Raw genomic sequence first — 21,735 nt, forward strand, 5'->3', positions numbered from 1 at the left:
CCTGCCCGTGACTGGGACCTCCCGAGGCCAGGGTGGGGGAATCTGTGACAGCCAGAGAGCCGAGTGCAGCCGCGGGAGGTCCGGACCCACAGAGGCATTTTCCGTGAGGTCAGCTGCCAAAAAAAGCTCCTGTGTCATCCTCCCCGAGGGGCCGTGTGGGTCACCTGCTTCTGAAGGGAGCTCTCTTGTGCCCAAGTCTAATCCCCCCTGGAACAGCAAGATCTGGGCCAGCTCCCACCCCCTTGCTGGCCTCAGTTTCCCCAAGTGTAATGATGGAGAGCGAGGGGTGCGGTACTGTCTGAGCAGGGTGTGGCCCTCAGGGCGGGGCCTGGTGGGACCTGTCAGGACCCCGGACAGCTCGCTCAACGCCCACAGGCTCTGGCTGCGGGGCGTGGGGGAAGGGTTGGCATCCAGTATCTCCTGCCTCCAGGTGTCAAGAAGAAGATGCTGCCATCTACCAGGCCTCTGCCCGGAACACCAAGGGCATCGTGTCCTGCTCGGGGGTCCTAGAGGTGGGCACCATGACCGAGTACAAGATCCACCAGCGCTGGTTCGCCAGGCTGAAGCGCAAGGCGGCGGCCAAATTGCGCGAGATCGAGCAGAGCTGGAAACAAGGGAAGGAGGCGGCGGGAGAGGCCGACACTCTGCGCAAGCTCAGTCCCGACCGCTTCCAGCGAAAGCGGCGGCTGAGCGGGGCCGGGGGGCCGGTCCCCTCGGCCCCCACCAGGGAGGCTGAGGGCAGGGCCTCAGCAGCTTGGCAGGAGAGGGAGACCGAGCCTGGTCAGCACCCAGGTCTGGGCCTGATGGACAGTTTTGCCCCCGGAGAGGTGACCGCCAATGGGGATGCTGCCCCTGAGAATGGGGAGGACAGGGGTCATGGCCTTTTGACCTACATCTGTGAGGCCATGGAGCTGGGGCCTCAGAGAGCCCCCCAGAAGGAGTCTGGAGCCAAGAAGAAAAAGAAAGCGGAGGAACCTAGGCCTGGCCTGCAGAAGCCGGAGTTAGAGCAGGCGGCCCGAGGCCACCTCTCTGAAAACTGTGTCCCCGGTCCAGACAAGCCTGACCCCCGAGGGACGGAGGGGCCCGTGGACGCGGAGCGAATCCAGACCTGGCCCAGAGACCGGGTGCCTGGGCCTTCGGGGGCAGACAGCGCCAAGGAGCCGGGGTCCACCGTGGGCTCTGCAGACCAGGCCCAGAAGGCCCCGGCCCTCGGCCCAGGCCCAGACCGGGAAGTGTTCTTCTCCCTGAAGGACATGTATCTGGAGAGCACCGGAGCAGCCAGGCCTCAGGGGGGGGACGGCCACCAAGCACAGGGCGGCAGCAGGGCACCCGGGGCGACGCCTGCGGGGGAGGTGCCCGGCGCAGCGGAAGGTGAGAGGGGGCCTGCCGCCCCCGGCCAGCACATGCCCTCGGCCCCTCAGCCACCCAGGCTTTTCAACAGGAAGAGATTTGCCCCCCCGAAGCCCAAAGGAGAACCCGCCGCCACCAACAGCGAGCCCGATTCTTCCCCGAGTCGAGCTCCTGAACCCAGAGCCCAGGGCTCAGGAAAGGCTCCGCCTCAGGTTTCTGCCCAGGTGCCTACACCCCCTTCCCGGCGGAAACACGGCACACGGGACAGCCCCCTGCAAGCAGGCCATGGGACCCCGGGAGAGGTAAGTGTGGGTGCTGGGTGCCTGGGGGTCGCTCCGGGAGGCTGACTTCATGGAAACTCTTGCTGCAGCAGCCGGGCAGCCAGCGAGCAGTGGGGTATTTATAGCAGGGGTGGGGTGGGAGGGAGCGCCAGCCTGGAGCAGGGACCACAGCCGTGGCGCTCGCCCAGCCAGTCTCCCGACGCCAGGCGTGTGGGCAGCACAGTCGCACCGTGACCCTCTCCCCTGACCGTGTGGCAGGTCACAGCCAAGGGCCCGCGCCCCGGAGGGAGGTGGAGGAGGACAGTGTCATTTGCGGGAGGAAAAGCACGTGGACAGTTTTCTGGGAGCTTTGCCGAGGGCCACCGTGTCGTGGGGAAGGCAGGAGCAGCAGTGTGCTGCGGTGTGCTGAAGGGCTTATTAGAAGATTTAAAAACCATCAGACGCCCAGGAAATTCCAGTTGCACGGGGGCGTGTCCTGAGAGTTTGGAGCCAGGTGTGCCCATGTGCATGTCTGACTGCCCCTAACATCATCCTGTGACCTTGGGCAGCTCATACATACATCGGAGAAATAGTAACAGCCGCCTCACAGAGCCGTGGGGAGAAGCCGGGTGCGGGGCACAGGCTGTGGCGGAGGCCAGAGGCGGGCTGTTGTGGCTCAGAACAGGGGTGTCATCCTTCCCGGGGGTCAGGTAGCCAACAGGGGAAAGGTAATGCTTTGTGTGCAGACGGTTTGGGGGTCTCCCCTCTTCCAAGGAGGAGGCAGGTGGGTGCCGGCCTAAAGGAGTTTGATGAGGGTGGACGGAGAAGGTGGACAGAAGGGAAGGAGTGTGCCCCGCTGAGTCACCGTCCCAGGGTTCAGGGGGCAGAGGGCAGGTGGGCAGAAAGAAGACAGTAGTATTTTTTTAGGACGGGCAGAAATGAAGTGTTTCAAGAGTGGAGGTGGGGTGGGTAAGAGAGATGAGACATGCTGATACTGAGAAATTATTGGTAGGACATACTGATTACTGAGAAATTTCAGAAACTATCTGAAATTCAGATGTAACCAGGGGTCCTATATTTCTTTTTTTTTTTTAAATATTTTATTATTTATTTATCTTTACAGAGGGGGAAGAGAGAGGGAGAAACATCAATTCCTTCCCCCCAGCCCATATTTCTTTTTGCTAAATCTGGCAGTCCTGAGTGGAGACAGCACTTGGGCGGGAACTAAGCAAAGACTGTTTCTTGGAGGGGGCAGGAGCCGGGGCCCCAGGAAACAAGAGGAGCCCCTGAAATCCATGCCTCACAGGGGTCAGGCAGAGGACAGAGGGCTTCCTGGAACTGTGAGGGGCTCACGTGAGGGACAGCCGGTTCCAGCACCTTGTGGAGGGCAATCGACAACAGCGAGGGGCCGCCTTTCCCACGGAGAGAGGTTCCCTGGGGACTGAGGGAGGGAGCAGTTTCTGGGGTGAGCAGGGGGGAAGCCAAGGTCAGTCTGTGCGGACAGTCGTTCAGAGGGCTTTCGAGGGGGTGAACCTCCAACCAGGGTCTCTGAGTCTCGAGACTTCAGCGGATGGCATGAGCTCTGGTGGCCCAATGGAGCCGCTGTGTGGCCCCAACAGCCTGCGGGCTGGGCAGCGGGGCCCCTGGGGACCTTCTGTCCGGAATGACCAGGCTGGCAGTCAGGTGCAAGCGTGCAGCTGGCTTCCTGTTCTGCAGGGGTGCGGCCCACCCCAGCAGCATCCTGGCAGGGTCCCCCTTGCCTGTCAGAGGTGAGGGGAGAGGGCACCGGCAGTGCCGGCCTGGGAGAGGCTGCCTGCAGTGGTTCTGCTGTTCCTAAAAAAGGGTGTGTGGCTTTTAACAAATTTCCTTACACTTAAATACATGTGAAGTACACGTGTGAAAAAAAATGTATGTCACATCTATGTATATTTTGAAGCTGTAGGTTTTTGGTAGCTGAATTTGACTGGTTTTTCATATTCTCATAGTAACAAATCATTTTCTAAAATTTAAAAAATTATTAAAAAGCTTTTCATTCCATTACCATTTATCCCTCTTATTATAAGCCTCTCCCTCCCACTATCGCTATCCTGTTGTCCATGCCTGAGTCCTTTAATTCCTTTTTGCTCAATCCCTCCACCCTCTAATCATCCCCACCCCCACCCAAGCCATCAGCCTGCTCACCTTCTACAAGTCTGTGGTTGTATTGTGCCTGTTAGTTCGATTTGTTCATTAGATTCCACCTGTGAGTGAAATCATATGGTTTTATCTTTCTCTGACTGGCTTATTGCACTGAGCATAATGCTCTCCAGGTTCATCCGTGCGGTTGCAAGGGGTAAAAGTTTCTTCCTTTTTCATGGCCGAGTAGTACTCCATTGTGTAAATGTCCCACAGTTGTTTTATCCGCTCATCTACCGATGGACACTCGGGCTGCTTCCGTAGCTTGGAAATGATAAATAACCCTGCAATAACCACATAGGCGTGCTTATGTGACCAAATCTTTTTAAAAAATACCTTGTTTTTGGATTATGAAGAAAACACATGGCCATAAGAGAAAGTAAGGGGGTAAAGCCCTAAAAATTCAAAGGAGAAAATAAAAATTCACCTGTAATTTCAACATATAGAAGAGACATCTTGGTCTGCCTAGCAGTCGTTTTACATATGTAATCTTATCAGCTTTTTAAATTAATTTGTGCTGTTGTTCTGGCTCAGTTTCATATCCTGCTTTCTCTTCTTCTCATCCGTTCATGAGCATGTTGTCATGGTTCCTAAAAATGATCGGAAACACTTTATTTTTAATGGTTTTATGCGGCCACAGTAGGCACATTTTAACCATTTCCTCCATCTTATATTTAGGCTTTCCTTCCCTATTCTAAGGTTAAATATCAACCCACACTTTAAAGTAGTTTTTATTGTTTGAGTCGCTGCATTTGACTTTTAAATCAACCTGGAATTGATCTTCGTGTGCAGTAAAGGTGCTGAGGTGACTTAGACCAGCTCCGAGAACTCACAGGGAACACAGACAGACGGGGTGGCGAATTAAACCACCGCAGAAGCCCACAGAGAACCAACTAGGCCTGCCCAGGCTGGAGTAATTTTATCTCTAAGGGATACACAACATCCTAGCTCCCATCAGCACACAGTTCAGGCCCGGGCTCACACACACGCCCGGCAGTTATTGATTATAGGAGCACAGGAAGCGTTCACTCACACACCACGCAGTGCTGAGCGCCAGCTCCCACCCTGGGCCTGTGCCGGGCCGCTCTGCACAGGCAAAGGGTCCGCAGGTCAGCAGGCCACGGGTAACTATGTGGAACAAACAACCGCCACCCGGAATGAGTGCGTGGAGTGGGAAGCCACCCATGTTTCGGGGGGTGGAGGGGTGAGCTCAGTCTTCATAGAAGGAAAGAAACTTGGGGGAGGTCTTCAGGGAAGTGCGGGAGACCTCCAGTTGGGCAAGGAGAAGAGTGGGAATGTCCGGTAGGAGAAAAGCAAAGTGGCTGTAAAATAGCCCAGCAGTTGGTGCCGTGAGTGGGTGTTGGGGGGAGGGGCCTGAGAGGTGAACCTGGAGAGACAGACCTGGGACCTCGCTGAAGGACAAGCCTTGATGATTATCGAAGGGTTTGCTCATTTATTTCCACTTTTAACTGGATTTCACGGAGTAGGTGTCATAGGCCTGTGGTATAAAACTCTGAAAGTATGGAAGATGTTAGAGAATATTAAATCTCCCCTCCTTTCCTTACCCATCACCCAGTTCTTCTTCCTGAAGCCACTGGTGTCTCAGACATCTTTCCAGAGCTGTTTTCTGCATACTTACAAATATGTTATATTTTTGTGTATCTTTCTACATAAAAGTGGCACAGGATACTTTCTATCTCGTGCCTTGCTTTCTTATTTGTTTGTTTATTTAGTTCATTTATCCATTTGGCATAGGATTGTACCACAATTTATTGGATCGGTCCTGTGTTGATGGAATTTAGGTAACTCCTAGTCTTCTGCTATTGCAAACCGCGCTGTAGCGAATGCCCTTGGACCTAAGCCGAGGTGCCCGTGAAAGTGTATCTAGGATACGTGCCTGGGGAGGGCGCTATTGGCCAAAGAGCAGAGATCTTTCTGTTTCACTGTTTCCGATGAAGCCAAACCGCCGTGCTCAGAGGCTGTGTCCGTGGCTGTGCCGTGTCCCCCAGCCGGGCCCACGGAGAGTGTTCTGAAACTTCCTGCTCTGTCAGGCGAGGGCTTTTTCCTGCTTCATCCTGGAAGCGCTGATGAGCCAACCAGGCGGTTGTTTAGCAGGGAAGTGTCAGCATCAGATTTAAGTTTTGGAAAGATCACTTGTGCATTGAGCAGAGGTGATGAGTTAGAGCCCTGGATACCAATTAGAAGGCTTTGCAGGAGTCCAGGCAAGAAAGGATGGCCAGCAGCAGATCAGGTTGCTGGCAGTGGAGACGGAGAGGCAGTGGGCGCTGGGATGCGGAGGACGTGGGCGTGGCGGCGCTCAGGGGTGGGTCGGCTGGGGGGAGGGGGGAGGATGGCCGCACCCAAACACTCTGCTTTCCTGCGCCTTCTGTGCACGGTCAGAATTTCCTTGTAGACTTATAGATTGCGCGTCTGTGTTAATATTTCCTAATCCCAGACAGGTTCTAATATATTACTAAATGCTGTTTGTTGGCTCCAAGGCCTTTTTGTCTGTTCGTATCTCACTGGTTGTAAGAGAAGCTGGAGAAACATTTTTATTAAAATTCTTTGGTCAGTTGGACTTATATTTGGTGGCTCCTGATATTCTGCAAACTCATCTATTTTTCCCTCCTCGTCCCCTTCATTCACAGTTCCATATTCAGTGAACTAACTTTAAATCCCCTAATTAATTTAAATATGTTTGAATTATATGTTTTTAGAAGTCATTATTATGCAGTCGGTTCGCTTTGGTTTTGCGTGTGGTTCTTCGGATACTTAGACGTATTTGTGTATAGCCATTTATGATTTAAACTTCGTGGGATATTCGATTGCCTGCCCATCCGGTGTCTTTTCATGCTACGAATGAGCACCTGTGTTCTGCCCATTCCCACCCAGCCCTCCAGGAACCTGCAGCTTTTGCAGGCAGGGTCTGGGGCTGAGTCCTTTCTCTTGCAGCAACTGTTTTGCTGGCCCGTTGTCTGAGGCCTGCTGAGGAGTTTCACTGCTCGTCTCCCCAGAGCAGCTTGTGTTCCAGCCAAGCCCCTGGGGCCGCGTGTGCCTGCTTTCGGCAGCCCTGACCCATTTTTTTTAAGGCTGGGAGTTTTATTTGCCTCTAGTTCCAGTAGGAGTGGAGTTTGCTTTTTTTCTTGTTTACTTTGCTGGTTCTGATTACATTTAGGAAGAAAGAGGCAAATGACTGTCTCGTTCCGCTATGTTTGGATAGGACGTCCTTTAATTGTAATTTAAGTGGGTGGCATCACAGCAGAACAGCAGAGAGCTTGGCATTTGGAGCTGGACGTGCCTGGCTTCTAAACAAAACCCCGCCACTCACCATGTGAGAGCAGACGCATCAGGCTGCTCCTCTCACGACTTTAATCTCTGAGATGGAGATGTTCTCACACCTATTTCACCTTGTTGTAAAGAGTGAGGTGATGTATCTCTCCATCCTCACGTCACCCATAGTCCTCACCAGGGCAGTGGGTGCCACGAGACCGGGGCAGGTCAGTTGCTCAGGAGCTTTGGGGAGATGCCACTCTTCTCATGTGGCTGGGGTGTGGGGCGGGATAGCACAGGAGCAGGGTCTCTGAGGAACGGCAGGCTTTCTCCAGGGAGAGGGGAGGAGGGCAGGACTGGACCTAGTTGCTGGGTTCTCCCTGGTCTAGATGCTGGGGTCGGGGGTCGGGGTGGGCAGCTTTGGCACCTTGCCACGTGTCCTTTGCCTCCTGAACCCCTGCCAGGCCCAGATGCCAGGTGGCAGGACTCCCGTCCAGCCCGTTCTGGATGGAGTCAGAGGAGGCTGGGATGCCAGACTGGAGACAGATGAGGCACACGAGTTAAGTTCTCACTTTCGCCCACACGTTCTCAGGTCCTGGAGTCCCAGGTGGCCGTGGCCCCTATCGTATTGGCTGACGGCAGCACCCCCAGAAGTCAGGGCGTCATTGAGGCCATGGATACAGACCCCCAGGAGAGTAGAACGCATGCTGACTGGAGACAGGGAGGCAGGAAGAGCACAGAGGTGGACGGGAAGATGCAGGTGGATGAGAGGACACGGGGAGGCGGAACAGAAGCAGCCACGAGGACACAGGCAGACAGGAAGACACAGATGGACACTGTGACCCAGAAAAGCCAGGGAGAAGAGCCGGGCAGGGGTGCCCAGGAGGGTGCGCTAGTGCAGGGAAGGCGGATGGAGAGGACGCAAGAAGAAGGGAAGACCCAGGCAGGTGAGAAGACCCAGGAAAAGAGAAGGACGCAGGAGGACCAGGGGACGCAGGCACAGGGGAGCGTCCCTACAGCCGCCCAGGTTCCGCCAGAGAGGAGGTCCGGGAGCAGCCTCAGCCCACAGCCCCGGGCCCCTGAGCCCTCATCTTCAGAGGGTCCCGGGTCTCCTCAGATGATGGAGTGTTTCGAGCAGACCCCAGAAGGGTCCTCTGTCCTGGGGAAACCCAGTTTCGTGCTCAGGTCTGAGGAGACAGCAGTCACAGCCTCTGGTGACCAAGAGCAAACTCTGCTGCGTCCCCCGTCAGGGCGCCCCATGCTGCCGTCACAGCTGCTTCCTGAGCGTAGCGTGGAGCAGACAGGAGGGGAGAGATGCTGGGCACCGGAGTGGTCAGGCCCAGTCAAGGGCGCGCCGGCAGTGAGCCCGCCCCAGGGCCTTGCGCAGGGGCGGCCCGGGGAGGGGCTGGGCAGATGTCCTCCCACTGGCCTGAGTCCTCAGGTGCCCACTCTGCCTTCTCCTGGGACTGGCCTGATGGATAGCCCACCTCAGGGGCTGCCCGGCACCCCCAATTCCCAACACACAGGTGCAGCTGCCTTCTTGCCCTCTGGGGACCCGGCCTCGCTCAGCTCTGCTCCCACACTGCACCCGGGGCCGGGGACCCCCACCCAGAGCCACCCACTTGAACCCACAGCAGCCGGCAATGAGGGGGCTTGCGCCAAGATGCCAGATGAGGAAGGGGCGCCCTCAGGCCCCCGGAGCTGTGACCCTGGCCTCATAGATTCCCTGAAGAACTACTTGCTCCTGCTGCTGAAGCTATCCAGTACAGGGATGAGTGGAGGGGGCCCAGAGTCTGGGGGGGCACCTGCACCCAGGGGTCTGGAACCCTCACCCACGCTGGCCCCCACCGTGGGAGTGGCCGGTCTGAGCCCACGGACGTCACGGCGCATCCTGGAGCATGTGGAGAATGACCATCTGGTGCAGAGCGCACAGAACCTGCTGCTCAGCCCCTGCACCACCCGCCGCATCACCGGCCTCCTGGACCGGGAGGTGGAGGCTGGCCAGCAGGCCCTGGCTGCTGCTCGGAGCCGTGGTCCCAGCCCCCTCAATGTCCCCACCATAGTGGTGGGTGAGGAGGAGGGCCCTGGGGGTGGGCCGACCTCAGAAGCATCCAGGAAGGGCGAGAGAGAGGTTCCTCCTGAGGGGCCCGGCCTCCCGGGAACCCCCCAGGAGAGAAGCATGGGGGGTCTGCCGGGAGAGGCAGGTGGGCAGGCAGCCTCTGGCCAGGGACCCTGCTGGGAGGAGGGGTGCCCACAGGAGCCACCAGGGCTCCCCGCAGCCACCCCCGAGGAGCTGGCTCTGGGCGCCCGGAGGAAGAGATTCCTCCCTAAGGTCAGAGCAGGAGGGGACGGGGAAGCAACCAAGCCTGAGGAAAGGGAGAGCCCCACGGTTTCTCCTCGAGGGCCCAGGAAGGGCCTTTCGCCGGGTTCCCCTGGGACGCCAGGGCGGGAGAAACGCTCTCCCACCCAGGGCCGAAAGGCAGGCCTGCTGGAGGTGCCGCGGGCAGAGGAGGAGCAGGCAGCCGGGGACCCGGGCCCCAGCCCCAAGGCCAGCGGGCCGGATGCAGAGCTGGGCGTGGACGAAGGCAAGCAGGAAGCCGCCGACGACAAGTCGAGGAAAGCCAAAGACCTGCTAAAAGGTGAGCAGTGATGGGGGCAGGGGTACGGCTTCCCAGAGAGGGCCGGGCAGCAGACGATGCTCCTGCCCTGGTCATTTGGGGTGGTGTGGGTCCACTAGGGGTCTGCTGAGAGCCCTGTGAGCTGTTCGCATGTCACGACCCCCCCACGCGTAGGAATCCGGAGGGCCTGCCTCTCTCGGAGTTGGTAATGGAGCCAACTTTGTGACATTGCGAGGGCTAAATAAGATGGACTAAAGCAAGTGCTTAGCACCGGAACTGGCTTCAACAGAGTCCCACCACCTTTGTCGTCATCACCACCACAAGCCTGTCTCTGCAAGCAGAGTGGTGGGGACAGGGCTCGAATGCAGGATCCTGCTGTCGGGCCTGGCTTGCAGACCGGAGTCTCTCTCCTGACCCCTGTGGTGACCTCCGCTGGCCTGGGAGGGGGTGCGGCGGTGGTGGGTTCTCCCTAGCTGGGATGCGTGCCCTGGGGGGTCAGGGCAGATGCACCAGAGATGCAGATGGGGCCCAGTGGGGGGCCGAGAAGGATTTGTGTGGAGACATGAGTCCCATTGGCCCTCAGCCTGTCCCCCCAGGGTCACCCAGGGAAGCATGGGTCAGGCCAGAGAGGGCGAAGATGGAACAGAAGGACTCAGTCCTCTCACCTGGGCCCCTGCTCCCAGCCCCACAGGTGATTCGCAAGATTCGGGTGGAGCAGTTTCCTGATGCCTCGGGCAGCCTGAAGCTCTGGTGCCAGTTTTTCAACATTCTCAGCGACTCGGTTCTGACGTGGGCCAAGGACCAGCGCCCAGTAGGCGAGGTGGCCAGGAGGTAAGCTGTCAGAAGGCAGGCTGCCTCCCCGGACCTGGCCCCTTGTTTCCACAATCGTAGTGTTGGGCACTGTCCCTCCCCCAAAGTCACACAGCTAGTGAGTGTCAGGACTGCAAACCAGACCCGTGTGGCCCGCCCCCTGCCCAGGGCTCCCAACAGCCTCTGTGAGCCGGCTCTGACTGGCCTGGAGCCCTCATTCTGGCCCCGGCCATGCCGAGACGTTGGCCCTCACGGGAAGGGTCTCCGTTCTCTGCAGCGCAGGGGACGAGGGCCCGGCAGCCCTGGCCATCGTGCAGGCCTCCCCGGTGGACTGCGGGGTGTACCGCTGCACCATCCAGAATGAGCACGGCTCGGCCTCCACGGACTTCTGCCTGAGCCCCGAGGGTGAGTGTGCCCGGCCGCTGCCCGGCCTCCCTCCTGAAGGAGGGCAGCGGTCACTGGCAGAAATGGTCCTCACTCTGGGCGGACCACCGGAGGCAGCTGCTTTCTTTTTTCTCTCCATGCAGTGTTGTCAGGATTCATATCCAGAGAAGAAGGTGAAGGTATGGAGCCCCTTGGGCGAGGAGTGAGTGGCCTTCGTCCCTGTCCAGCCATCTGCTGAGGGACCTTCTGCAAGGACTTGGAATCCATCCCAAATGCCACGTGCAGCTCCCCAGACGGCTGCCTTTGCCTCCCAGTTCAGGATGCCGTTTCAGAGGGCGGCCCGTTCCTAAAGCAGTCCATTCAGCCTTGTGCCCTTTGCTGTGCCCGAGTGCTTGACCAAGGGCAGGACGGGCCTCCAGGAGGCATCTTCCCCTGCCAGCTCCCCGCCAGCGTTCCTCGCAGTGCCCTGCGTGTTGGGTTCCCACGGGGAGGCTGCTGAAAATGCGGTTTCTGAGGCCCCCTACTGCGGATCCCCACACTCACCGTCTCTGGGGAAGGACCTAGGAAAAGTGCATTCCTGGTGGGCTCCCTGGTGACGGTGATGCACCCCATCGTTCAGTGACCGGTTTCAAGGTCCAAACATCCGAGGAAGAGTATGTGTCGCTCCTGCCAGAGAGGTGCTCAGGGTTAGGGCTGCCACGGCGGTGGGTTGTGAAAGAGTTCCATTGGCCACCTGACGCACTTGCTCCTCCCCCACACGCTCGCTCCGCCCCCACACTCTTGCTCCGCCCCCACGCGCTCGCTCCTCCCTTCACGCACTTGCCCCTCCCTCCACGCACTCATTTAATCACTCATCATTTCACCGATCCCCTCTGCTGAGTTAGCAAATCGAATTCCATCAACATCAAATCTAACCTCGTACCTAAAAACTCAGTGTAGGCGAACCTTCCTTGATTGCACTTCAAAGATGTCGCCTAATTTTTTACCACTTGAAGGCTGGAGTCTCCACCAGCGCAAAGGAGGTTGCGACCCCTGCTTTGTGCGGTACTCGCTTTGTTGTGGCGGTCTGGAACCGCGCCCACAGCCTCTCTGAAGTGTACCTGTAATCATTCCTTAATATTGTTAGCTATCCAACCCGATTTTCCTGGTGGTCTCATGAGCTTTGGTGCCTTGAATTAGAAACCACTCATTGCCTTGGGCCGCCGAGTCTCACGCGTCTCTCTGATGTGTGAGTTTTTCTACCTTCCTCTGTTTTTCCTCCTTGCCGTTTAGTTGTTGAAGTCACGTGCCGGGTAGAATTTCTTGCTTTCTAGACTGTGTGGACGATGTAACCGTTCAGCATGTTCCTCCATCCACGTGTTCCCCACAAACTGGCATTCGACCCAGAGGCTCTGGACTCGGCCGCACACTTTGGGCAAGGCCGCTGCTCGCGTGTGCAATGTCTTTTCTTTCCCGTCCTCTCTGGAGTCATGTAACATCCGATCGTTTTACTTTTAATGATGTTAATATTGATCACCGGGTCCCTTCAGATGTTTTTTGTCTGATCCATCCCATTTAAAAGTTAAAAAAAAAAAAAAAGGCCCTGGCTGGTGTAGCTCAGTGGACTGGGCCGCAGGCCTGCGAAGCAAAGAATTGCGGTTTGATTCCTAGCCAGGGCACATGCCTGGGTTACAGGCCAGTTCCCAGCAGGGGGCGCAGGAGAGGCAACCATACATTGATATTCTCTCCCTTTTTCCCTTCCCCTCTAAAGATAAGTAAGTAAAATATTTAAAAGAAAAACAACTGTATCTGATATACCCATGTTGTCACTAGGGGTTTTAACCATCACTGATTATTGTCTAAATCCATTAATTCATTAGTGTTCGCAACATGGAGTATTTTTTTTTAATTTTATTTATTTATTTTAGACAGAGGGGAAGGGAGGGAAAAGAAGGGAGAGAAACATCAACGTGCGGTTGCCTCTCATGGCGCCCCCTACTGGGGACCTGACCTGGCCTGCAACCCAGGCATGTGCCCTGACTGGAAATCGAACTGGCCACTCTTTGGTTCGCAGGTGGGTGCTCAATCCACTGAGCCAAACCAGCCAGGGTGGATGGAGTATTTTAATTGTATCTTTTTTTCTTCATTCATTCACTGAATTCCTTCTGCAAAGGAGCAATGGTGGTTGGGTTACTCTGAGTTGGTGCCCTAGGTCACCACAGAGGTCTGGGTTTTTTGCAGGGGTGAGGGGGTTATGAACATAGGGATTTTTGATATGTTTGATATGTGTCATACATTGCAAACATATTTTTTTTGTTGGTGATGTTGTCTGATCTCACCCAGTGGGAGCCCCATCGGAAGGTTGGGACCTGTGTCCTAGGGACCAACCTCCACTCAGTTTCAACAGCTCCTTTCCCTTCTGGTCTGACCAGATGTCTCAGGTCCATCCCGCGGGCTTCCTGCCTGAGACCTGGAATCAGCCGTTTCTTCGGGGAGTGCTGGTTCCTTGTAGTGGGAAACAGTATTTAGCAGTCACCATCGGAGCACTGGAGGGCTCCCTGCTACGGGATTGGCCCTGCACGCTTTTTGTGTGAGTCAGACATGTTGGTCGACATGGAGTCATTTATTCATCTGATCGAAACAGCAGATTCTAAAACAAACTAATTCTGGTATTCTGCCCTGACTGTCGCCCCACCACGGAAACCCTGCCGTCCCTCCGCAGGCGCTGACCACGCTCTCTCTCTGTGAGGGGTGCTCTAGAGCACTGACACATGATGAGCATGTGTCAGATGTGGTGTCCGCCCTCGGGACCTCACACTCTGCTAGGGGGCCCGCACTGGGTACCAGAGAGCAGTAATGGACGGATTGAGCGCACCAGGGTGGCGGGGGCGGCCGCCCCAGCCTCTTCCTGCCCCGTGCGCCCCCGTCAGGGCGGCGGGTTCCCCATTGTGTCTCCTTTCCCTTCAGTTGGAGAAGAGATTGAGATGACTCCTATGGTGTTTGCCAAGGGTCTGGCTGACTCTGGCTGCTGGGGGGACAAGCTCTTTGGGCGCCTGGTGAGCGAGGAGCTACGAGGCGAAGGACACGGGCACGGCCTTCGGAAGGCCTCCCAGGCCAAGGTCATCTACGGGCTGGAGCCCATCTTCGAGTCAGGCCGCACGTGCGTCATCAAGGTGTCCAGCCTGCTGGTGTTTGGGCCCAGCAGTGAGACGGCCCTCCTGGGCAGGAACTACGACGTCACCATCCAGGTACTGCGTCCCGCCCCCGTTCCCATCCTTGCGCTCTGGCACCTTCTCCCCCTTCCCAGCCCAGGTCCTGTTGGGAAGTCAGTACAGAAGCAGAAGCCATCGGCCTTGACCTTGTTGAGGATCCTGGGTGGTCCTTGAGGGCAATCTGAGGTGTAGCCCCTCAAACGTATCTCACACAGAAGCCTTCTGGTTGAGATGAGGGGAGTGCATGTGGGTGAGCTGCTCTGTGCCCCAACGTCAGCGGCCCCCTTGCTGCCCACAGTGTGGCCCTGGGCACTGGCACTTACCCCAGGGTTCCCTGCAGGCCTCTGGCACAGAGCCTGTCCCTCTAAGCTGGGCCGGGGAGAGGACAGTGGGCTTTCTCAGTGATCAGGGTGGGTTCTCTGTAATCCACAGGGTTGCAAGATCCAGAACATGAGCCGGGAGTACTGCAAAATCTTTGCTGCTGAAGCCCGGGCGGTGCCTGGCTTTGGGGAGGTGCCTGAGTAAGTGCGTAGGGCCGAGCTGTGATTCCACAGCTCCTCAGTCATGGCCAATTGCAGCAGGGCCTGAAGCTCACCTGTGCTCAGCTTGATGGTCCTGCAAAATCCAAAAGCAAAGAAAGACCCCGGATTCTCTGCCTGCTTCAGGAAGGCCTGTGCTGTGGTCTTTCGTCTCCCCTCACCCATCTCAGATCCCCGCGCCTTGGCCCCGTCTCTGCTCACGGCAGAGTGCGGGCCAGCAGGTTCTGGGCCCTCTGGAGGTGGCGGGCTGGGCTCGGCCCCTTGGCACTCTGCTCGGGACCCCCGCTGTGGTGTCAGCTGCGGTCAGCGTGGGGTCTGCAGTAGTCGGCACTAAGTGGGAACTATTTCCACTGTGACACCACTGAGCCATGGTCTGGCTGAATCCTCTCTGGAGGATTCCTTTCTGCCCCTCCCCCACGCTCGGAGGCCTCCTGGGGCCCTAGGGCGGTTCAGGTCTACCCCCCGACCTCGGAATGGACAGGACCCTGAAGCCACTGGCCTCCATTTCCTTTCCTGATCTCCCCGTCCCTGGCTGTCCTTTGGTCCCAGAGCTGGGGATTCTTTCTGAGAAGGGCCCTCCTGTTAGATCCCGGACGATAGAATCGAGACGGAGGGGGAGCCCCCTGCCACCCCACCTCCTGCTCACTGCAGGGTGGCCCTGTGTGTAGGATCATCCCGCTGTACCTGATCTACCGGCCTGCGAACGCCATCCCGTACGCCACGCTGGAGGAGGACCTGGGCAGGCCTCTGCAGCCCTACTGTTCCCGGGACTGGGGCTCTGCCACGGCGCCAGCACCGGGCAGATTGGAGGCCGTGCAGAAATGCCAGGCCTTCCAGCACTGGCTGTATCTGTGGACGAACGGCAGCTTCCTGGTCACAGATCTGGCAGGTAGGAGGGTGTGTGTGCCTGTGTATACATGTATGTGTGTGTGTGTGTGAGGACAGGCGCAGGGCAGAGGACAGGGCTCGTGTGCGAGTCTGTAGCTTGCTTTCGTGTCTTCTCACCTTATCTGTTCACAATAACCTTGTGGAGTGGACCGGACAGGCGCCGTTGTGGGTGCAGCCCTAGCACTTGCCAGGGCCTCCTGTGGCTCTGGTTGGGAACGGCAGGCGCACTGAAAGGCACCCAGGCCAAGCTCCACGTGGCTTCTCTCAGTGCTGCTCTCTGCATGCAGAAGCCAGTCTCCCCCAGGGTTATGTTTCTGCTGGTGCTGCCCTAACTTCCCTCCCTTTTCCACCTCCTCCCTCTGGCCCGAACAGACGCATTTGTTTAGAGGAAGGAGAAAGCTTTAGCTCATTCCCAGAGGCCAGCCCAGCCCGTGACCCGGTCTGACCCCGTAGGGGCCGGCTTGCACGGCTGGAGGAGTTCTGGATTTAGGAGTGAGAAAAGTTGAACTTCTACTTTGATACATAGTGGCTGGTGCTCCATTACTGAATGAATGAGTAAATGTGACTTTGCTCGAGTCACTGAGCTCCGAGCCCAGCTCCTGACCTGTAAGAGCGGGACTGCTACTACTGCTATTAATACAAAAGCACCCACGCTGCCCAGGAGACAGGGGAGGGAGGCCCTGAAGGTGCGCCCTGAAACCCGGCAACTTTCCGCCCAAAGGGAAACCCATCTTGGAGACACAGGGGCCCTAGGACCAGCCCAGGCTGCCATCAGCTCAGCTCCCAACTTTCTGTCCTTTCAGGGGTTGAGTGGAAGATGACCGATGTGCAGATTGCCACCAAGCTGCGAGGGTGAGTGCCTGCAGGGACAGGGTGCCTTCTGAGAGTCTTCCCAGGGTGTAACATGTCCAAGTTCTCCTGGCTCTTCGTCCTGGAGCTTCTGGGCCTCGACCAGGTGGCCCCAGTTGTACCCGCGGGGCTGCACCCCTGCCCCATACCTGGGCCAGCAGCTGTTGGTGCCCACACACAGGGTCACCTGCCGTTCTGGGCTCCGACTGTACCCGCCCCCCTTCCTTCCCACTCACAATGCAGATGAGCATGGGCGCCGTGAGCAGAGCGATGCCCTGAGTTCTGCTCTAATTTATATTGAAAAGGCAGATTGTCCTCACGCCAATTTTACTGCCCTTCACGATGAATTCCCTGTGCCAGGGCGTAATGAGACCTCAGTGTAGAACTGAGGCTTCAGAGCCCGCGGCCTCAGGTGGCACCGGAAAGATCCCCAGCACTCTGTGCCATGGCCACGACACCCTGGCCATGGCCGTCCCACAGTCGGCCCCCCAGGACCCTCAGTTTGGGTCAGACTCCCACTCAGCTTCCCCTGTTTGGCTGCAGATACCAAGGCCTGAAGGAGAGCTGCTTCCCCGCCCTGCTGGACCAGTTCGCCTCCTCCCACCAGTGCAGCGCCTTCTGTGAGATGCTGGGGCTGCAGCCCCTCAAGGGCCCTGAGGCTGCCCACTCCCAAGCCAAGGCCAAAGGCTCCAAGAGTCCATCTGCTGGTAGGAGGGGCTCCCAACTGAGTCCTCAGCCCCAGAAGAAAGGCCTCCCCAGTCCCCAGGGCACCCGGAAGAGTGCCCCGAGCTCCAAGGCCACTCCTCAGGCCTCAGGGACAGTCGCCACCCAGTTACTGGGACAGCCTCCCGCCCAAGAGGGGAGCTCGAAGGCCCAGGGCACGCGGTAGCCCCTGCGAGAGGCTGGGGGCCTTCGCCCAGCAGCAGACCAAGAAGGAAGCAGCTCGAACTGACGGAGACGTTGCCAATGCAGACCAACCGGGAAGGCGCGCTGAGCGGGCAGCCCCGGGGGCCTCTCGGTGCAGCCTCTCCTCAGTCGGGTTCTCACCAGGTGGCTCTGGTGCATGGCACACAGCCCGGTGGCCTCTTCTGGTGCCATGTCACCCAGGGCTCCCAGGCCCCACTCCCAGTGCCCCAGGGGCCGAGGCCCTCCTTGAAGTTTACACTGGCCACTGCTGGAGGCTCCCCGCGTGCTCTGCATGAGTTTGGCGCCCCCACCCCTTGCTCCAGCCAGACCCTGCTATGAACGGCGCCCCCTGGGGTGTGGAGGCCAGCACTCACCCCCTGCCTTTGCTCCATCCCCGATCTCTCCCTGACCTCAGGGCTGGGGGCTTCCTCTGCTGTGTGACTCTCAGGGTGTCTCCTCGGGCTACTTTGCCTCATTCGTCCCAGCTTAGCCTGCCACTAACCTGCCCCTGAGCCCCACTCGGGGCCTGTTCTGTCCTTGTGCAGTGGTCTTTGGTGACACGGGTTCTCGCTTTTCCTTCCCTCATCTCTCAGGCCCTCACTTGCCTGCTTCTTATGCCGTCTTGCACCCCATCCCCCACCCCTAGCTTGGAACCCAGTTGCAGCCTGCTGCCTGCCCTTTACGACTCAGCTTGTCTCCTTGCCCGGTCCACCACCCGACCCCTCAGGACCCAGGTGAAGAGCAGACCCCCGTCCACTCCTTCCCTACTTCTCCACGCCCTCCTCCCCTGACGTGAGAAGTGGTATAAGGGTGGTCGGCAGCTGGGGCCAGAGGGAGAGTGGGAACCTCAAGGGACTGTGTGTTCTCCACACTGACGGAGGCGGCTCGTGTGAAGTTCACATCTCCTCCTGGCTGGGGTGGAGGTCCGGGAGTTTGGGAAGCATGACAGCCATCTGTCCACTGCGGTGGAGGGCGGCCTCTGCTCCTGGGACTCAGGACCCCTGTCCCCATGCAATAACTCTCCATCCCGAATCTCCAGCTCCAGGACCTAGTACGTGAGCTCCCAAGGAATCGCTGTACTTGGCCCAGGACCCTGTGCCCTTCCTGGGAGCCCCTCTTGCAGGCCCTGGATATGGGGAGGGGGGTCTAGAGCCAGCCTGCACCCCTTGAAATTCAATAAAGGCAGCAACTGTGTTTCCTGCTCGCCCTGGTCTGGCGTGGTTGTAGGTGTGCGAGCTGCCTGGTGTTCACCCCGCCCTGTTGACATTTCTAACCTCTCTCTCCTCATGACTTTTCCCACCTCATCCTCTTGCCCTCGTGTGCCCCACCCTCCCAGCCTGCCTGTGCAGGTTGGCTCGGCAAACTGGAGCTGGGATGTGTTCTACCCGTCCATTCGCCCATCCATTCATCCATCCATCTGCCCATCCATTCATCTGTCCATCCACCCGTCCATCCACCCGTCTATCCACCCATCCATCCACTGGTCCATCCACCCATCCATCTACCCATCCATCCATCCATCTACCAATCCATCCATCCATCCACCTGTCCATCTACCTGTCCATCCACCCAGCCATTCATTCATCCATTTATCCATCCATCCACCTGTCCATTTATCCATCTATTCATCTAGCAGACGTGCAGTGAACACCTGCCTACTTTATGCCGGCCTCAGAACTGACAGCTGTTGGGGGTCAAAGATGTAGGATGTGGTCTCAAAAGAGATCCTTCTTCTATCACAATCCCATTTTGAAACCCGTGGATTAGCTGGTAAAAATGAACCATTTTCAACCAAAACTATATAGCCTAGCAAGAAGGTGAGCATGGGCAACGGCTACCATCCGCTTCTACACCAGGTCGTGGGAGCTACTGCTCACGATGAGGGGCTTTTGCCCGCCTGTGGGGCCCAGATCATCAGTTCTGAAATCCAGCTCCTTAGCGGCCCTCTGCTCCGTTTCCATAGCAGCAAGTACATTTCCCGGGTAGAGCTAATCATCCGAGCCACGCCCATTACCTCTTGGTGTAAGGAGCCTGCAGCGGCCAAGCGCCTCAGCTTCCAGTCGCCCGGCATCATCACTGTGACTTTTTGAAGGAGCGTTGGCTCGGGCCCTGAAACCTCTCTCCCAGCCTGGTCCTGAGCCTCGGGTTCAAGGAGAGCACTGAGAGGCAGAGATCTCAGACCCCTCTCCATGCTGCTCCTCTGCCTATAGGAGAAACAGCACCATGAGTTGTTGGCCAGTTCAGAGCTGACGCTACATCCTGTGGGCCTGGACCACCTTGCAAGGGATTGTGCCTCAGCTGGGGTCATACCTGAGTTTTTGGTTTTTTTTTTTAAGATTTTATTTATTCATCTTTAGAGGGGGCAGGGAAGGAAAGAAGAGAGGGAGAGAAACATCAGTGTATGGTTGCCTCTCGTGCATTCCCCACTGGGAACTGGCCTGCTACCCAGGCGTGTGCCCTGACTGAGAATTGAACCTCAATCCCTTGGTTTGCAGACCCGTGCTCAATCCACCGAGCTACACCAGCCAGGCCCATAGCTGAGTTTTTGACAAACCGTTGCATCGTTCTGTCAGGCTAACGGCTCCTGCACCGTGGGGGTCCTGACCAGATGAGCGACGTCCATAGGCACCAGCCTGTTAGTTAACCTGCGCTGTAAAGTGACATTTGCGCTTTTTGGTAACGTTTGCAGCCTTTCGTCATTCCATGGATATTAGTGGTGGGTCGGGCGTGACGGGTGGGGAAAGCACATCCAAATCCAGAAGGGCCCATGGTGGTCAAGGCAAATTCTTGCCCTCTTAAAGCCGCGGCTGTAGATTAAGGGGAGCTGGGCAGGAGGGCAGCAGGGGCCTTGTGGGAGAGCGAGTGGGCGGCCCACATGCATGGCTTTCCTGGGCCTTCGGAGCCCTCTTCTGGAGTGCCCGCCTGATGATGGGGGGCTGCTGGTGCGCCTCCCTGTGGCCAGTGGGTCAGATAACACAGTGCACAAGGGCCAGCGTGGCCACCTGGTGTGCCGCAGCCTCGCACTCAGGCCCTGCCAGAGCCCTGAGGCCAGCCAGAGGGCCACAACTCAAAAGGATAATAGTCTCTGGCCAGAGAGACTTGGTTCCAAACCCTGGGTTCCAAGCCCTGGGTTCCCCTGTTTCTGGTCAGTACTTGCCACAAGCTCCGTATCACACTCAGCTCTGCCACAGGCCCTGAGTGGCCCCCAGTGCGCCTTAGATGGACAGAGGCCTCGTCACCATGGACCCTGCCAGGTCCTGTGGCCCGGACGCAGAGCCATTTCTGCTAAAGGTGTTTCCAGCTGGACAGCCTTTGTTTTCTCTAGGCCCAACCCAAAGCCGGTGGACCTTCTAGGTCACTCAGTAAATGGCTTGGGGCAAGATAACCCCCGGTTGACTTTTTTTTTTTTTTTACTGGAATTGGGTAGTCATGGTAAGGGATTCAAAATGCAACAATTCGTTTTACATTATGGAGGAAATATTCTGACCTCAGCAGATGCCTTGAGCTCAGGGAACTTTATCAGGGGGTGAGCCTTTGCATTTTAATCTGATTCATCTCCTGCCTCTGACTCATAGGTGCCTCACTCAGGCATCAGGAAAACGGGTGGCCTCCGGGCCCCGTCTGCACGAGGCCATTGATGTGCCGGAACATCGTGGCGGGGAGGTCAGGGTGCCTGGGAGCCAGGTTCTGTGTGGAGGTGACACAGAGAAGCCAGGACCGCTGTGGAGGGGACATGCTTCCGATGCTCTTTGTTCATCCACGTAGAAAAAAATGAACTCACCAGGTCAAAGGATTTATGCCGAATGCAGGGAGCTGGATGCATTCGCTTTAGCCGGAAGGCCACCTCTGGAGTGGCACCTGCAGACACAGTTGCCTTTGAAGGTTCGCGTCAGTCCAGAGGCCTCTGGTGTCCTGCCCTGGCCACTCTGCGCTGTGACAGGAAGCACTACGACTGCCCTGTCATGCCTTTGGTGGTGACACTGCTGTCTGCGATTCCCCCAGGAGCGTGGTAGAGGTGGGAGGGGTGGAATTCTGATGGCCCGTACTCGTTCTGCCCTGTTAGAGTCACCCTCACCCCACAAGTCCGAGAGCCAGCGTGGGGTTCATGCCTATTTCCAAACACATTTGTTTCCCCTGTACCCTGAAAGCAGCTCCTGGTTGGCTTTGAGATTCCTGTGGGTCAACTGCAGCGTAAAATTTGGCCTGCACATCGTCCCCACTGAGCGGCAGACCACCTGCTTTCCTCAGAAACTGGGCTTGGCGTGGAGCCGGGGCCCTACGGAGGACACCCCCCTCCACACGTGCGGGCGTGTGCCCTTTGCCCCAGTTCCCAGATAAACGCCCCAGCCCACCCCTTTGGGAAAGGCTGCAAGGAAGGCTGACAGCGTGCCTCTAAGCGTTAAAACAAGGTTTCTCTTCGAAGACGCTTGACTTCCTCTCTGTGGAAGGTCTGGGAGTTAAATGGGAGAGTTTGACTCTCCCGTGGAATCCTGAG

General features: G+C 57.5%; 1 protein-coding gene across 2 annotated transcripts in view; it reads left to right on the top strand.

The window, feature by feature from the left end:
* Positions 1–18,443, top strand: part of ALPK3 (alpha kinase 3) — a 36,021-nt gene extending 17,578 nt beyond the window's left edge. For both annotated transcript variants that reach the window (XM_037149176.2, XM_037149175.2), the window contains 10 exons: positions 431–1,652; positions 7,648–9,694; positions 10,357–10,504; positions 10,761–10,888; positions 11,011–11,046; positions 13,814–14,094; positions 14,491–14,579; positions 15,266–15,486; positions 16,289–16,337; positions 16,878–18,443. In XM_037149176.2, coding sequence (XP_037005071.2) covers positions 431–1,652; positions 7,648–9,694; positions 10,357–10,504; positions 10,761–10,888; positions 11,011–11,046; positions 13,814–14,094; positions 14,491–14,579; positions 15,266–15,486; positions 16,289–16,337; positions 16,878–17,223 — 4,567 coding nt within the window. In that variant the 3' untranslated portion in view covers positions 17,224–18,443. The remainder of the gene's footprint in view (positions 1–430; positions 1,653–7,647; positions 9,695–10,356; positions 10,505–10,760; positions 10,889–11,010; positions 11,047–13,813; positions 14,095–14,490; positions 14,580–15,265; positions 15,487–16,288; positions 16,338–16,877) is intronic.
* Positions 18,444–21,735: the final 3,292 nt, after the last annotated feature.

Source organism: Artibeus jamaicensis, unplaced genomic scaffold (assembly GCF_021234435.1).
Source record: "Artibeus jamaicensis isolate MK-2021 breed Jamaican fruit bat unplaced genomic scaffold, CSHL_Jam_final scaffold_612, whole genome shotgun sequence".
Taxonomy (NCBI): Eukaryota; Metazoa; Chordata; class Mammalia; order Chiroptera; family Phyllostomidae; genus Artibeus; species Artibeus jamaicensis.